We start from the raw sequence: 18,178 nt of genomic DNA, 5'->3' as shown, positions 1-18,178 counted from the left end.
ACAAAAAGATGTATGCACCTTACTCCTATTGAAATCAATGGGAATTAGGCCCCTAAATACCTTTAAGGATCTGGGCCTAAGTGTCTTGCCCAAGATCACATAGGAAGTCAGCGTGTGAGCAGGGAGTTGAACCTAAGTCTTACAAATCTTAGTGTAATGTCCGTTCCAATAGCCCACCTTCCTACCACTGTGCTATAACTGCCTATCCAACAGCTCTGAAAGAGAAGACAGATACACTGCTCATGTGCACACTTGCCACTGAGTAACACTATATTATTGAAAATCCCAGAGAAAGAATTTTACTGTTCATCTGAATGTCAAACTGGAGAGTGGCTGGCACATATACTACCAAGGGGTGAGTTATTCTGTGCTTCTTTCTTTCTCACTCTTTTTAAAGAAAAACATGTAAATTCCTTTAAGGAATATTATAGCATTTCTTTAGCTCCTGGTTTCTTTCTGCAGTTGCAGGCAGATTTCATAGTGAATGCATGCATCTTTCCCTCTCATCCCCCTAAGGGGCCTCCAGTTTGAAGCATTTCTTTTTTGGAGTGCCCAGTAGGTCCCTTCCAGGGTTAATTTGTACCTGTTGATCATCCAATACACAAGCAGGATTTCTGCTTTTTTAGATAAACGAGAGAGTTCCGTTCTTTGTATCAATACTGAACAATTAACAGTGACCTGAGCCAAAACTACTCAGGCGAGTAGTTCAACACTCAGGTTACAAGCCGAAATAGCATTCACAGTATCTATCCCATAATACTCTGTTTACATGGTAGAGGTTACAGGGCATAAAGCCACACATTCTCAGCTGAGGGTGCAAACTGGCTGCAGAATCAGGTAGACATATTTTGTCACTTAACTGGACAGCTTGGTTGCAAAAAACATTCATTCTCGGTAGAATTAGTTGCTAGACAACTTATTTAAAAAAGATTACAAACAACAACATGTTACCAAGCACCATCCAGGCAGTTGGGAATATCCAGTATACTCCCAATTATCCAAATAGCAATGGGAACATGGATTTTATTCAGATACTCAGGAATTTGGATCATTGAGAGGGCAGGAGCCATTCAGCAGCTGAGTAGCCTCCCCTGCAGCCTGGGGCTTGTCCTCTGTCTCTTCCTCACTGTCCTGACCAGGGGTTTCTGCTCTGCCCACCAGGACTGCAGTCTTCTCTGCACCTTGCACCTGCAGGGATTGGGTGTCCCCAGCCCGGTGGCAGCCAGGAAGCCCTCTGCAACTCTGCTGTAATGGCCCCACTTACTCATTCCTGTGACAGTGGTCTGCCACAGGAGCCATTGAGCAGCAGTGTGGCTCCCCTGCCACAGAGTCTAGTCCTCCTCTTTGCAGTCCTGGCCCAGGGTCTCTGATTAATTATTTGAACCTCTGCATTATCCAAATCCGTCCCTTGTCCCCAAGCATGAGATACCTGCCTTCTGCAGCATGCATCTCATGCTGCAGGGACAAGGAAGGGGCTCAGATAAGGGGAGGTTCGGATAATAGGGTTTTGGAAAAATAGAAGCTGTAATTTATGAAGGGAAGTTACGGCTAGATGGAGCCCAGAGCTGCTAAAATGTTGGCCCTCCCTGAACTGACTTTTCCTCTCTTTCTGGTATCCTCCAGCCAGACTCTTGTCTTTCTTCCACTCCTGGGTCCTTGATCTTTCTTCCAGGTGAGGCAGAGCTGCCTCTCCCTGCAAGCAGCAGCAATCAGCTGTGTGCTGTACTGTTTCCTGAGTCAGTCACTGCTCTGATTGGGCACCCTCTGACTTGAAGTCCCAGTTCCAAAGATCCTGCCTTAATCTACTGTTAGAAATGGGAAACTGCCTTGAGCCTTGAATGTTACTCAAGGGCAGATGGACAAATACCCACACCAGGTATTTAATATCAGTAGATATGCCCAGCTTCCCTACACCTGAAACCTGTACAAAGCAGTGAAAACCTCCAAAGATAAGTACCCCATAGCAGCCAAATTCCTCTGACAGCATATGTATTTTTAAAAAAATAAACACTAAGAATGGGAAATAGTTAACTATCAGAACTTTTTTTCCCCAAATAGAACATTTAAACATTTCTAAATCAGATTAAAAAAAAATAAATTACGAAAAGCTATTCTGGCGCAATTTTCAGCCTCTCCAGCTATGCACGTGACTCTTTGAACACATGCAGCACAGGGCTTTTGCAAGAATGCATCCCTACAAGCTTCAATGTGCAAATGTATAAGATTCTTTGCAAGCTGACCCTAAAAGTTTTATACATAAACATGAAATGGCAGAAACAAGTGCAAAAGCAATTATTTTAGATCCAGATCCAATGCTCACTGAAGTCAAGGGGAATCTTTCAATGAATCCAGTGGAAATGTACCTATGGATTTAGCTTAGAACCATAATTATTGTTCTCTGCTGTGGGCTTGAGTAACATATAGCAGGGCTGGTGAGAAAACAAGCCTTCCTTTTCACAGAAAATTACAAAGTTTCAAAACCTTCATGACAACGTTTTCCTCAACTCCAATCCCTTTCTGTGAAACATTTCAGTTTTGACAAAACAGCATTTTTGATGGTAAAAAGTTATGCTGAAGCGTTTTTGACCAGCTGTAACATACAGTTCTGCATAACAACAACAAAAGAGAGAGGGAGGGAGAAAAGAATTGTGATTCCCTGTAGATATACAGGATGTAGAGAGAGGCCACACACAACTAGTAAGAAGACAGGGTGAAATCCAGAGTAGACTAAGAGATGAATTCTTTCACCTGGGTATCAATGTGCCTCTTCTGTAACAATAAAGGCTTTAAAAGTTCTCAGACAACCAACATGTCTGGCAGGGAGGCTATTTTGGGTTAGTACTATTGAAATCTGGAAGGGAGATAGTAGGATCTCCAGTAATGGATACACTGTCTTATTAATACCCAAATTTAGTTTACTAAATATTCGTGGAATATCTGTACTCTTTGCAAAACACAGTGGTATTTTAGGTTTATGCTTGCATTGTATCTAATCTGCTTACAGAGGCCTTTGGTTACAGCCAGGCATGACCCAAGACACTTTCCTTTAATAAATGGGTCCCTTAAAATTACCTTCTTGTTACAGAACACCTAACCCAAGTGGGAAGAAGGTTCAGAAAGGGGATGTCATTAATATCCCACTGACATATATCCTGCTTATTAAAGCTGACAAGCTTCTCTTGCAAACTGACTGGCTGCAATTATGAGGACATTACCTTGTACACCTGAGGCCCTGCCTCAGCAAGCACAATAAATGTTGTTCAGCTTTCCGTGCTGCCTATCCTTGGTGCATTGAATCAGCATTTCTGGGCGTATTACAGTTCTTCTGAAAAAGAGAGACTTCCAGAGATGTGGAGCCAGCACTTCTTCCACAGAGCAGGATGTATAGAAATGTTGAGTTATAATGGTAAAGGGCATATGGCAGGAAGGAGGATTTTAGAGACCATTGATAGCCGGGACATCTATTTAAAACTGGTCAATGTTGTAAAGTTGTAGAAGGTACACATCCAGTTCTCTACTTGGACTAAGGTGTGCCACATCTAAAACCCCATCATCACAGTACTTTGCATTTATGCATCACCCTTCCTTTCACAATTAATCAAGCCTCATGCAGTAACATGCCTGGGAGTCAGGTATTGTTACACCCTGTTCATGGATTGTAAAGTGAGAGACAGAGATGGGGGGAGGGTAAATGTTCATATATATGTGCACTTGTGGACACACATACAGAGGAGCAAGTGTTAGACCATTCATCCCCCAAACCTCTTGTCACTGAGTATCTGTAAATCAGTTGTACTTGGTCCCAAACAAATGAAAGTGAAAGAAGTAAAGCTTTAATCACAGACTTTGTAGAAGATTTTTGTACGTGGGTGGCTTTGTTTTTGCCAGATACACAATTAACACTGGTTGGAAGGATTTGTGCTAGTATAATACTATCATCAACAATTATGATTTGTAACAACAATTGTTTTCTAAATTGAAATAATTACACTGAAGAAAGATAATGAGATAACTTTATTGGTTTACTTTAGTCCTACAAAGTAAACTTTAGGTATTTGTAGCTGTGTTTTAAAACTCAAACAAGTCCTCATAATCCCAGTTCCACTGTGTGCCAGCTACAAGGAACAAATGCAATTTTATCTCCAAGGGCAGCAGTTTAGCTCTCTGTATCGTCCTCCACTCTTTTGGAGCTCACTTCTGCCACACTTACTCACACAGAGTAGTACCTGACTCCACAAAAAGTCCAACTGAAATCATTGCCGCTATTTATGTAGTAAGGGACTAATCCACATTATGTAAAAATTGTCAGAATCTGGCCCCTTAATTATAATCTTGTAAATTGTTTATAACTTTCCTACCCACCAAGCAATCAAATTGCTCTGCTTGTTCTAGAACATGGGAGAATGGTGATCCAGAACAAAGAAGTGAGCAAATAAACACATTCACCCCAGTCTGTGAACTGGCCTAATATGTTAAGTCATTGTTATATGGGGAGGTGAACACCATTTTAGTTGTGATAATGCTTGATAATGAGAGAGTTTAGTTGAAGGTGAAGAAATCCTTTAGGGGCCTGACCCCTCCCCCACCTCTTCTAAACAAGTTAATAAAGAAACTTTACCAGAGTGCCTTAATCTGCTTATTTTCAAAGTATCCTCTGAAGAGATCTGTGACAAACAGGCATATTCTGATTTCATACCTTCCTAAATCAAGAGCAAATCAGTTTCATCAGTGTAAAAATGGTGTAAGTGTGAGAGGAATCAGGCCCATCGATATCTCTATAGGAAATATACTGAAAGCATAATTGCATTTTAATACCTATTCTTTAAATATTATTATATAAAATATGTTATACTTGCAGACTTGAGAAAGAAATTGAAGCTCTGGAAAAAGAAGAGATGAAAATCTCAGTTAATGAACAGGCAATTTTAAAGAAGCTTAAATCAGTTGAGAGAACAGCAGAAGATATCTTAAAGGTTGGTGTTACAACACTTCGGAAAACAGGATTCTTTACTAAAATCTATTTGTTATAATAATGAATTAAAGAGGAATTGAATGGATCATGAGACTGATAATGAGATATGGGGTATTTCACCTCATTAGTTCAAATCTAACACAGAAGAGTGACCAAAAGATTACAATATCCAATGGCTACATGATCTATATGGAAAGAGTTTGGTGGTTTCAGCCCATTACTCTATGGAAAAAATATCTACAGCACATCACGAAATCACACACTGCAATTGTCAGCTTTGCAGGCAATCTCAGCAGAGAGGGCAAGGAATGAATAACGAGCATGGACACTGAGCTACCTAAACCCTTGAGGTGGTCACTCCAAGCAACTATATTGTGACAACTAGTTTGTCTCTCTAGTATCCTGGGACTGACAGGGCTACAGCTACACTATATTGTTCACCTGTCATAGATCCTAAGTGCACTTACAATAAAAATTGTATGGTACCATTAATCATTAGTCAGCTACGCTGACAAAATGTCAACAGCATTTTTTAAAACCCTCTTATCTCCCTCTTGAAATAAAAGAGACGCCTTAACCCATAACTTCAGGAAAACCCTAGCTAAACAGATTTTCAGCAATATGCCTGAAAGTCAACAAACTTGGGGCCAGAGTGCACAACACTTGCTCATGCAAATAGACTCACTGACTTCAATGAGATTACTCACAGCCACAATTGCCCGGTGGCTTTGTCAGCTCCAGGGGGAAAAGTAATTCCTGAAGTGAGGGCCCTCCACTAAGAACACCCCGTCCTCTACACTCCAGAAGTACAAATCTGTGGGTTGTTCTCTAGTGCCACGTGAAACTGTGAGAGAGAGGCCATCAGGAGCCAGACTCTAAGGGGATAGATAAAGCATGCTGGCAGAGTGGAGTGGGAAAGCTTGCCCCACCACAGCAACTGTCCTGTTGAGAGGTTGTTTCCATTTCCAGGTATCTTCCAGTTCAAACTGAGCTACACAGAAAGTTAAAGAGTTGTGCAGTAGAAAAGTCTCTGTGTTTTGAGTTAATTTCTTAAAACTGAAATAATCACATATCATATTTTGTTGTTCTTTCTTCATAGTCTGTGAAGGCAGCTAAAGCAGGAATTCAAGAAGGTGTGTTCAACAGAAGCATTTTATATTAAAAAAATTTTTTTTTAATGTTTGTTGCATGAAGCCAATGAAAAGTACTGTGGATCTCCTATTTATTTATTTTTAACAGAGCCAGTGGACTACATATATACCAATATACCCGACCTTCCAAAATCCTTCAGACCTTCTGCACTGAAAAGGGCAGGACAGGCAGGAACTGAGGATGATGAGGAAAACAGAAGAGGTACAGATTGGTAGTAACTTTAGAAAGAGTGCAGATTTGTAATGGTTCATAAGCCTCTTAAAAAATTAAAGCTAACTTATTTAGGGAAAGGATCGAGAGACTACAGATAATAGGCATAATTCTCTTCTTACTTACACACAGTAACTCCATTGTAGTCAGTTGAGTGGCACTGCTGTATAACTGGTGTACCATTGAGAATGAGGCCCCATGTTTTCTAGCACTTTCATCCAGCACTGACTTACTGTACCTGATGTAACCCCTATCTGGTTCTGATAGTAGTCCACATAATGCATTTTCCATGAGCAATTATGCCTGCTGAGTAACCCAAATCTAACCATCCCCTGACCTTTGCAAAGCTTCGTGTCTCCCACTGTCTAAGACCAAGACTCTACTCCTGCATAGTATTACACTCCCTCGATTCCCATTGACTCCCACTGCTTGGCACCTTGTAGGAGCTGGCCTCAAGTTTAACCTGGCTTTCTCATTTGGTGTTGCATATTAGAGCCTCAAACAGCTGATTTTCTATCAGAGATGAGCCCAACCAAAATATTATTTCTTAATATCTTCAAACTTTGAGGAGGACAGCAGGGGATAAAGTGGGGGTTCAATCTCAGAACCCAGATCTGGATTCAAATGACAAGGTTGACCATTTTTGCTATTCTATGCTGAACCAAAAGCTTAGATCTTAGTGCATGCCTCATTCTTTGGTGCCTTAGACTCAGGATCCAAATTCTGTGGCACAGGACAACAATCTCTGCTGACAATTGGACTAAGAGATTTGACAGTTTATCCAAACCACCTATCATAAGGATAAGATCTAAATATTTGTTGCAGCTACTATGTTATCAATGTTAAGTTCTTATTTCTCTTAACAGCATTGTTTGCCATGGAAATTAAAGTTGAGAAAGACATGAAGACTGGGGAAAGCACAGTTTTGTCTACCATACCTCTTCCGTCTGATGAGTTTAAAAGTACAGGAGTAAAAGTCTATGACGATGGTAGGAAGTCAGTCTATGCAACGTGGTCCAACGGCAGCATAACACACAATGGCATAGATGAGCTTGCACCTGTTGAGGTGGAAGATCTTTTAAGAAAAGCAACTGAAAAAAATGCTAAATCTCCTACAGAGTATCATGAGCCTGTGTATGCAAACCAGTTTTATAGGCCAACAACTCCCCAGAAAGACAAATTAGTTCCTGGACCAAATTTGGAAGACACTGTTAAAAAAGAGACTAATGAACTTGGCAATCATCAAAATGAATCTTTCTATAACAAAGGCAACAGGCAACATAATGAAGAAAATGGTTTTGATCTTCCCAAAGTAATACTGCCAAAGTCTCCCTCTCCGGGGTCTCAGCAAAAAGAGGGAAAGGTACACATTAATCCAAAAAACAGGATAATACATAATGACAAAAGAGGAGTTCTACAAAAGGATTTGGAACCCTATCAGAAGACAAGAGAGAATCATTGTGAGGCAATGTTTATGAACTCAGAGAATACCAGTGAAAAGTCTCCTGTAACTCAGGATGCTGATGAAGACATTAGGTACAGCATTGTTCAAGCTGTGCCATGTTATGTGGATGATACAGAACCTGTTACAATGATTTTCATGGGTTATCAGCATGTAGATGATTATGAAGAAGCAGCAGCAAACAAAAACTTGTCCAGATATGATGGAATTATCCGTGCGGAACTGGTTGTCATTGATGACGATGATGAAGATGACAGCAAATCTGAGAGACCATCGTATCATCCTGTAGGCCATTACAGTCAAGTTTACCAGCCACCCAACAAGCAAATAGCAGAAGTTCCACAGAGGATCCCGGAGGACAACCTAGGTGGAAACATGAATAAATCATCCCACAAAAATTCCATATCACTGGAAGAACAAGAACAAAGTTTGAGCTCTATGTACCATACTCATCTTGATGGCCAGCTATCTGGAGACGGTACAGAGGATCCCTCGTTAACAGGTAATAAAAAAGGAAAATCATGTCACTGCTGTTCGCTCATGTAACAACTGATTGCATCACTCTTTTTTCCAACTAACAGTCCTTTTCACTTTCCCATTCTTCTGCTGTCTTATGGACAATTACACAATTATTGGTCAATGTCTTTACTCTTTTTATTTGTTAACGTATGCTAATCTGAATTTTTAGTACTGTGGAATGCTTTTTTCACCTTCAGCAATGCTCTAGTTGGCATATTTTGAAATAATGATCATTTTGAAAATTAATTTCCAAAAACCTATTTCCACAATGTTCAAAGATTAAAAAAATGAAACAGAAATTTAACACTCTTGATTCTTCTAGAAATGCCAATTTAAAATACTTCTTTTGACATATGATGTATAAGAATACATTCACTTTGCTTCCGGGTGACTAATAGCATTGCTTCTTACACTATGTATCTCCTTTTTGGGACATATCTGTGCCTGTGTTCTAACTACTTCCTGTATAATCTAATTTATGCCTTAAATTAGAAAGACTGTTTAGCAAGCAGCTTTACATTCTTCTTGGATCAATTTTGCCTACCTTGCCTTGACTACGTTTATGCAAATTAATGTTTTTTCTAGCCTGATTTATTTAGATATTTTTATAGTTTTTAAAATATGACAAAATGCCATTTTCCTGTCTGTATATTAACTTCAGTCTGTCTGTATTGTCTATCTGTCTTTATTTATTAAAATACCTTACTTTTTTCTAATCTGTTACCATCTACAGTCTTGCACTCTTTCTTGCTGTACAATTTTATAAAAATGTTAAAAAGAAATCCTCAAATAGCAATAGTTATCTATCAAAGTAAGCGAATATGTTATATATTTATACTATAATTTAGCTATCAGTGAAATATATCTAAAGAATAAGAGGAGCATGTTTCAATCAACTGGTAAAGGTTATATTACATTTAAAAGAAAAAGACATCATCATAATATAACTCAAATGTATTCAATTGCATCCTGATTCTGTACCCCTCCCACCCTCCAAAATTCCCAGTAGTTTTGATTGCAGAAGACATGCAAGATTGGACCTTAGCTAACAATCCACTGGTGATCTAGCAATAGTTAGAATGTTAGGAAAGGAGTAGCAATTTAAATGTAAATATCTCCACAGGACATGGATACTTCATTGTAGCAAGCTAGCAATTTCAAGTAATATTGCCTGAGTATCACTGTACTTGGAGAAGCTTCTGCATAGCTATTGTGAAAGGATGCATTCACTTATTTCATGTTGGCATGGTGCGGTCATGCACCATGCAGCCAGAAATTTTAAAGTTTACTTTTCTTTCACTTTCAGAAGCTGAATTTCTTTTGGCAGATAGAAATACACTCACAGGCTGGTCCTGCCTCATTTTAACAGTAAACTAACGATTATTTCAGTGGGAATAAAGCAAGCCTTAAATGTAGTTCTTTTAAACCATTTTTATCTTTGCCTAATTCCACTGATTTAAAATTTGTATAAGAGAGAGGAGAAACAGATCATTGGATGTAATCCTAGCCCCATAGACATCAATAGGAGTTTTGTCATGGACTTCAGTGGGGACGGAATTTCACCCCCTATGTGCAATACTATCTCTAACAGCGTATTTTAAAGTTCCCAGTGGAACATGGAACAGGGCCACATCCCTCTCCTTCCCCCATCTTTTTGTCACCACCCCTTGCCCTATTAGATGGTGGAAAAAGCCAGGAAATGACTAATTGTTCCATACAGCCTTGTAGTCATACTGGTAGTTCTAAAAAGGAAACAAAACCAGGAAAACCTCTTATATCCAAAGTAACAATGTATTACAAAGGGCTACTGCTTAGAGAAAGAAAAAAAGCTGTTTACAAATCAATAATTCGCTCAAATCCAACTACCAAGTTCGTCCTGGTAACTCCACTGAAATCCCTGGAGTTACCCCAGGGATGAATCTGGCACATTACCGTTAATTGTTATCGCATTGCAAGCTCCTGTTTTGTGCTTTAGACCAGTAACTCTGGGTCAGATGCTACAGTGTAGCATAGAAAGGAAAACAATCAACTAGGCACTTGAGGGCTGAGGAGTCAATGGTAGCATGTGCATACGAAGAACATGTATCAGGGACTCTGCTAAAAATGAAAGGGAAGTGGATGGCAAATGAGACTAGGGAACAGATATGGCAAAATTAATTTGAAAAGAATCTCCAGAGTAAATTGCTGTAGAGGTTAATGGTAGTCAGGGAGAGCTCGGAGGCACATGAGCCTTGTTCTCTGCCTATGGATTTGGGGATCCATGGGTTTGAACCAGTTTCCTGCACATCCCCCACCCCCACGCAGTACTAGAATTGCAGAACAGACCTTTCCACATGGCAACCATACTTGCCTCCCTCCGAGAATGGTGCTGTACTCATGACCCCAAGGTACAGTTACAGTTTACTGCTTTCATAGGGTCTAGCCCCAGGATTACAACTTCTATTTTTTAAAAAAAAATTCATTTTCTTCATTTAATTTCCGGCATGTGAATTTGGCTCATGCAAACATTTGTAGACTCTAACACCACTCAGGGAAAGGAAAAGCACTTAGGCATAGCCACTGAGTTGTATGGGCTCATGGTGCCCATGCTCCACCAATATTTAGGAATGTGGGCCCGGCTCCACCAATGTTTGGGCTTACAATGCTTCTGGGGGGGAGCCGTGCTTCAGGGGGACTCAGGATCCTGGGCAGCCTGGGGGATTAGGGGGGAGCCTGGTGCTGGCAACAGCAAGTGACCCAGCCACAGCCCGTGCTGCCGGCTCCCAGTGTCGCTCGGGGAGGGGGGCGGAAAGAGGTGGGGGAAAGGCTTGGGGGAAGGGGTGGAGTGGGGGTGGGGAAGGGGCAGTGCAGGGGCAGGCTGGGGCTGGGTTGCTCCTAATACAAATACAAATATTTAGGCTGAATTGCAGGAAAATGTCCTACCAGTGATCTTTAATAGGGTGGTAGAATATTCTGTCAGGAGAAGTGGTGAAAGTCTGGGCCTTTTGGCAGGGAGTTGGATGGGATAAACCAATTTTTTCCTTACCCCTTACTTTGTTGTGCAGGGGAAACAACTGATGTGCAACTACGTTTATGTGGCGTAAAACAGTATGCAATAAAAACCTCAATACAGAAGGGAAAAAAAAAAAGTGTTCCACCCTAGTTCTGTAAAGCAAGGGGCAACATACATCCAGGTGGTCAAATTACATTTTTAAATCAGGTGCTTAACTGATCATTCTTCCAAACCACAATAGGATTTGTCATCCAAAATTCCTAGATCTGAAGGTGGCAGCCACAGAGCCTTCGGACTTTGGCTTCCCCAAAGCCTAATCAGGACTGTGGTCTGCTAAGCTTGTTTTCCCACATATGCTACACTGTACGTCTATGATTAGCAATAACTTTCAAGTTTAAAATGTACACTCAGTGGCTCCCCAAGGACACTTGTTGATTCTCATAAATCAGATAACAGATGACTAAATCCTTGACCCCTCTTATCTCGCAGTAGATGGAGCTAGGCAATGGGGAAAAAAAACCAAGAAAAACAAAAAAAACCCACAGATCTGTGACTGAGTGATTTTCAGATGAATAGGTCAAACAGCTGACAACTAAACACACACTGTTGCTTTTTCAAAATTTCTATAATAGGTCTCTTTATTTAAAGTATTATATCGTTTTAGAAAGAACCTTAATATTTAAGCACCTGCATTTCCGTTGTAACTTTGAAATTAGCTACAGCACCTCCAGTCACATTATAATATAGGCCCTTAGTACTTAGAGAAACCACATTACTGTGAGAAACTGAACTTGGGGTAAGATTGTGACATTGCTGCCCCAGTCCTACTCCAGTGTGAACGGAATCAAATCTTCTACGTATGTCAATCCAGAAGAAACAGAGAAGCTTCCAAGTGTTTAAACTAGGGCTGTTAAGCGATTTAAAAAAATTAAATCGCAAATAATTGCACTGTTAAATAATAGAATACTATTTATTTAAATATTTGTGGATGTTTTCTACATTTTCAAATATATTGATTTCCAACTACAACACAGAATAGAAAGTGTACAGTGCTCACTTTATATTTCTGATTACAAATATTTGCACTGTAAAAAAGTAGTATTTTTCAATTCACTTAATACAAGTACTGTAGAACAATCGCTTTATCATGAAAGTTGAACTTACAAATGTAGAATTATGTACAAAAAATTACTACACTCAGAAACAAAACAATGTAAAACTTTAGAGCCTACAAGTCCACTCAGTCCTATTTCTTGTCCAGCCAATTGCTCAAATAAGTTCGTTTACATTTGCAGGAGATAATGCTGCCTGCTTCTTGTTCACAATATCACCTGAAAGTGAGAACAGGCATTCGCATGGCACTGTTGTAGCGGGCGTAGCAAGATATTTACACGCCAGATGCACTAAAGATTCATATGTCCCTTCAAGCTTCAACCACTATTCCAGAGGAATTGCGTCCAGTCTGATAATGGGTTCTGCTCGATAACAATCCAAAGCAGTGCGGACCAATGCATGTTCATTTTCATCATCTGAATCAGATGGCACCAGCAGAAGGTTGATTTTCTTTTTTGGTGGTTCGGATTTTGTAGTTTCCGCATCAGAGTGTTGCTCTTTTAAGACTTCTGAAAGCATGCACCACACCTTATCCCTCTCAGATTTTGGAAGGCAATTCAGATTCTTAAACCTTGGGTCGAGTGCTGTAGTTATTTTTAGAAATCTCACATTGGTACCTTCTTTGCGTTTGGTCAATGCTGCAGTGAAAGTGTTCTTAAAACAAACAACGTGTCAAGTCATCATCCGCGACTACTAAAACATGAAATATATGGCAGAATGCAGATTAAAACAGAGCCGGAGACATACAATTCTCCCCCTAAGGAGTTCAGTCACAAATTTAATTAATGGATTTTTTTTTTTATTTTAAAAACGAGCATCATCAGCATGGAAGCATGTCCTCTGGAATGGCGGCCAAAGCACAAAGGGGTATAAGAATGTTTAGCATATCTGGCACATAAATACCTTGCAATGTCAGCTACAAAAGTCCCATGTGAACACCTGTTCTCACTGTCTAGTGACATTGTAAATAAGAAGTTGGCAGCAGCAGCATCTCCCATAAATGTAAACAAACTTGTTTCTCTTAGTGATTGGCTGAACAAGAACTAGGACTGAGTGGACTTGTAGGCGCTAAAGTTTTCCATTGTTTTGTTTGAATGCAGTTATGTAACAGCAAAAGAAAAACCCAGAACCCACATTTGTAAGTTGCACTTTCACAATAAAGAGGTTACACTACACACTTGTATGAGGTAAATTGAAAATCATCTTTTATCATTTTACAGTACAAATATTTGTAATAAAAAATATAAAGTGAGCAGGGTATACTTTGTATTGTGTGTTGTAATTGAACTCAATATATTTGAAAATGTAGAAAAACATCCAAAATTTTAATAAATTTCAATTGGTATTCTACTGTTTAACAGTGCAATTAATCGCAATTAATTTTTTGGAGTTAATAGTGAGTTACCTGCAATTAATCAACAGCCCTAGTTTAAACTAAACCACTAAGTGAAGGCTATAAACAAAGAGTTTAGTTTAATTACTCACATTTTCTTTTAAACTTGTCACCTATCCCAATCAAGAACCATACAGCTCTTTGCTCTGCATTAAATTAACATTAAAGAAAAAAAAAATTAATAAGCTTTGAAATTTAGCCCAGCTATCTTCTAAAAGTGTTAATGGATTCATTCTCTGTACTTTGTCTATGCTGTGAAATTACCAGCACTAATCCTTTCTACTAATTTCTTTCTATAATACTAAAATAATGCTTAGTCTGTTGGATCTAACCATTCGGGGTAAGTGCATTCTTCCTTATTCTAAACAAGGAGATTTTGATTCAGAAGCAGAAAGCTAATCATACTATTCACTGAGGTTTTCTGTTCTCTTTTCTATCCACAGCTCTGAGGATGAGAATGGCAAAGCTGGGGAAAAAGGTAATTTAACAGCTGGAATGACATGGAACTCACATTTAGGCTTTATTAATCAAAAGAGAATAAAAGTTAAGACTTCCTTTATGCCTGTTTTTCTGGACTTCGTGTTTTGCTTATTCTAAAATGTAAGTGTGTATTACATATTACACATATGCAGCCCTGTCCCTCTGCAGAAACCCAGTGACTTCACTAGGATTCCTCCCAGACATAAGGGGGCATCAGCATGGATAAACAGTGCAAATCAAATCCTGGAGTCCTTACACCTAAATAAAACTACTACTGATGTCAATAGGAAATTTTCCTACATAAGAACTGTCAACTTTGGCCCTATACAAGCATACTGATATATACCTACACCCACATGCTCTCTCTCTCACACACACACACACACACACACAAATAGTTGCCATGAATACAGCACGGATAAGCAATTAAACACCCCTTGAGGAAATTCCAGTCTTCAATTTTCAGACACATGCACACACTCGAAAGTGAACCAACCCAATTGAAGATGCTGTTGCAATGTATTTCTAATGAAAGTTTATTAAGTTAATGTAAAAAAGAAAAAAGCAGCGATTTAAGGTAGAAATATGATGGAATGTAAATATGCAGATAGATTCCCTAGCATAAATAGATGTCGCACCACTGGACTCTGATGGATTGGTAGCAACTGACAACAGCTGAGGACTTGGCTCAAAAATGTTTTAGTCAATAATTACAGTTCAGGTTGTAGCTTACTATCAGGAGGCTCTTTCAAGTCAGCCGCACCCCCGCAGGGATGTAAAAGCAAATCCAAATTCTCCCTCATTAGGTGGTAACGGTCTGTCACCATGCTGGCTGTGGGTGGGCGTTCTATAACTGTACTCCTACACACGGGCAGTGAGCAGGCAATAGCTAGTGCTAAATCTGATGATAGACTTAGGTGCAACTCACACAAAGCACCCCATTGTGCTTGGCAAGCCCAGCTCTGTTTATTTAGCTCCCCTGCTGCCCCACATGCAGTGAGCCATTATCATACCTGACACAAACACCTTCTGAGAGATACACATGGGTGCTTAAAATGTCGGGCTGCAAAATCTCAAATGTTAGAACTTGGCCAAATGCAAGAAAATGAACAAATAAAACTGACTAAGGTTTAAGCTGTCGGGTGGCAGTTCTTTTCCACTTGCATTGTTTTCTCTCTCCTTCCATTTTTAGTAATCTTACATTCTCCTATTTTTTTGCTTTTCCCTTTTGTCTGTTTTCTCCTTCTAATCTGACCACCCCTGCTCTCCTAGTACCACACTCTCTCTCTCTCAGGCATTTTCATCCTAAGAAGATGGAGTCCCTTCCTTTCTCCTCCTGTGCTGGGGAACTCCTTGGTTCCTTATCACCTCACATTCACCATCCCCAAAAAGTTTTGGGATAAGGAAGTTGGAAGTCAGAGGCATGGGGGTGTAGGAGAAGGGGTTGGGATTGGCTTCACTTTAAATCTGGAGAAGTTTAACTTAGTGTTACAGCTGGGATAAGTTTGCTTACTAAGACAACTCCATTCATGCAGGACCAGTCCAAATGCTAGTTGGGGTGCTGAGTATACCCATGGTTAAGCAGGGGTAGAATCCTCAACAGGCTGACATGCAATGAGAGAGAGGTTCTATGACTGACTACAGGACCCCTCCAGTCCTCATGCATCCCCTCTCAAAGGATAAGAGTGGGGGAAAAAGGACCAGCAGCAGTAGATTTCACCCCTACCCACAAGCAGACAGACAGCCTTCACAGAGCTCACTGTGGCCCAGGACCACAGACTCAGCAAGGCCTGAATTCTGGTAGGGCCTAAAGATCCGCTCTTAGGTCTTCTCCTGGAAGGAAAAGAAATATTCTCTTTGCAGCGAGAGAAAGGATGGAGCTTTTCCTAAAGTAATGCTGCCCGTGCATATTTAGCAAATTAGGAGGCTAGGAGCCATTTGATGATGTACCTGACTCTGTATATTAAGTACTGTAATTTAAGTATTTTTCCACAATGTAAGGAAAATGCTCAAGTATTAATGCCCAATTTAAATATATTTCAGACAATCCAAATCGGTCAACAGAACATAAACATTGCTTGAATTCATGAGAAATGCATGGTACAATGCCCCAGTCACAGGCTGCCTGTGTTGCCACAGCTGGGAGAAATATGCTGCCCCCACACCCTCAATACCTGTGGCCAGACTCTCCTTAGCAAAACAATCACCGGCATTAGTTTTTCAGTGGTAGCATCGTTTCTACAGTGACTTATCTCCTCCCCATCTCAGCACACAAGAGCTCAGCGCATCACAAAACTGAAGGGCAGCAGGGTGGGGGGCATTAAAAGACGACTGGGATTTTCCTTGCTATGGGGGGGGGGAGATGAGGGAGGAGAATCATACACAGGATCATGTACATAAGCTTCCCCAGCACCATTAAATAAAGACTTTTGGAACTTAACCCTAGTGAAGTTGTACAGGTGAAAATAGAAGCTCTGTCAACCTATCGCAGTCAGTTCAACCATGACCTCTTAAGTAAATACCAGTTTCACCACATGTATCTGTGAAATACATTGTTTATTCACTCGCTTATCTAATATTCTGATATAGTTCTAATAAGCTCCTTTAGGATAAGTTTCTTTTTATTGACCCGCTTTAGTACATATCTCCCATACCTAGGCCCCCACATCTACAGTTCTAAAAATTGGGGAGGGGAAAAAAAAACCCGACACCCAACAACCTGTACAAGCTCCCGCTGCATACAATATTAAAGTTCTGTTGAACAGTTTTCATAGTCAAGAGAATTGACAGTCTCCAGCACCTTTACAGCATCACTTGTGTGTATTTTCACCCTTCATTTTTCCTCTAAAGTAGATCAGGGTGAAACACTGCTTCAGCAATAGGACTTTTGCATTAAGGAGCAAACTGTGGCCCTATTGACTTTATTGGCCCAGGAGTGCGTTTACACTGCGCCTCAGAATGCTTCGTTTCCTCTTTGGGAATATTGGAGGGTGACAGAACTTCAGCATAACAGAAGAAATGACTTGTAACCAAAGCACCGATCCTTAAACCCCTAACTCATGGGAGCAGTTCTGTTAACATCAATGACACAATGTAAGTGGAGCCAGAATATGGGAGAAATGCACTGCCACAATGGAACTATTCATGTGATTAATTACATCTTGTGTCACAAAGAGTTGGAAGGAAGGGGTCCTGCTCACCTTCTCATTGGAGTAGTCCCACTGAAATCTATCAGGTTTCACACAGGAGTAAGGAAGCAGGATTTGATGCTGGTAGTAAAGTAATGTAGTTCATGTTTGATGTAATGACTGGCATGGAGGAAGTAAAAAAATCAGTATGCCTAATTCTATGCTCCCTTACACAGGCAAAATCCCCCTGGACTTCAGCTGGGAGTTTTGACTGTGCCATGATCAATCAGTCCCACAGAATTAGTTATAATTTTGATTGAATGTAATTTAATAGCAAGATATAGCTGTAGAAAGAGACAGCCTAACAATAATTCACCCACCTTTATTTAAAGCTAGATTACCAAATGATTGGAAAGGAATACTAATAGCACTCAATGGCTCTGGAAATAAACCTGCTGCCAGGGCCATCTGTTCTGCTGCCGCCGTGGGATGGTCCATTAGTCTTTAAACAGAGCTATAACACACCCGAGCAGTGTTTTGTACTCCTCCCTGTGCTGAGCCTGGTCCAACACCCATTGTCATTAATTCACAAACTACTATCTTCACTGGGTGTTATTTAAAGTCTCTGCACAATGGGCCTAACCAAGGAGCACCAAGTGATAAATGTTAGCAGAATGATCCAGTGATTTTTTTTTCCCCTTTTGAGATGAGGTGGTTAGTCTCACTATCATCTGGGAAGGTGACATGAGCAGCAATC

General features: G+C 40.2%; 1 protein-coding gene across 2 annotated transcripts in view; it reads left to right on the top strand.

Annotated features, from left to right (window-relative positions):
- PALMD (palmdelphin) overlaps positions 1-14,361 on the top strand; it is a 37,633-nt gene extending 23,272 nt beyond the window's left edge. Inside the window, exons 4-9 of one of the 2 annotated variants that reach the window (XM_074962223.1) lie at positions 4,859-4,973; positions 6,072-6,105; positions 6,212-6,325; positions 7,201-8,298; positions 14,131-14,153; positions 14,257-14,285. In XM_074962223.1, the coding sequence (XP_074818324.1) occupies positions 4,859-4,973; positions 6,072-6,105; positions 6,212-6,325; positions 7,201-8,298; positions 14,131-14,144 (1,375 nt within the window). In that variant the 3' untranslated portion in view covers positions 14,145-14,153; positions 14,257-14,285. Of the gene's footprint in view, positions 1-4,858; positions 4,974-6,071; positions 6,106-6,211; positions 6,326-7,200; positions 8,299-14,130; positions 14,154-14,256 lie in introns of both variants that reach the window. The other variant, XM_074962222.1, reaches the window with a different exon arrangement.
- The last annotated feature ends 3,817 nt before the right edge of the window (positions 14,362-18,178 follow it).

This window comes from Natator depressus, chromosome 8, assembly GCF_965152275.1.
Source record: "Natator depressus isolate rNatDep1 chromosome 8, rNatDep2.hap1, whole genome shotgun sequence".
Taxonomy (NCBI): Eukaryota; Metazoa; Chordata; order Testudines; family Cheloniidae; genus Natator; species Natator depressus.
This window is presented reverse-complemented; position numbering and strand designations above follow the sequence as displayed.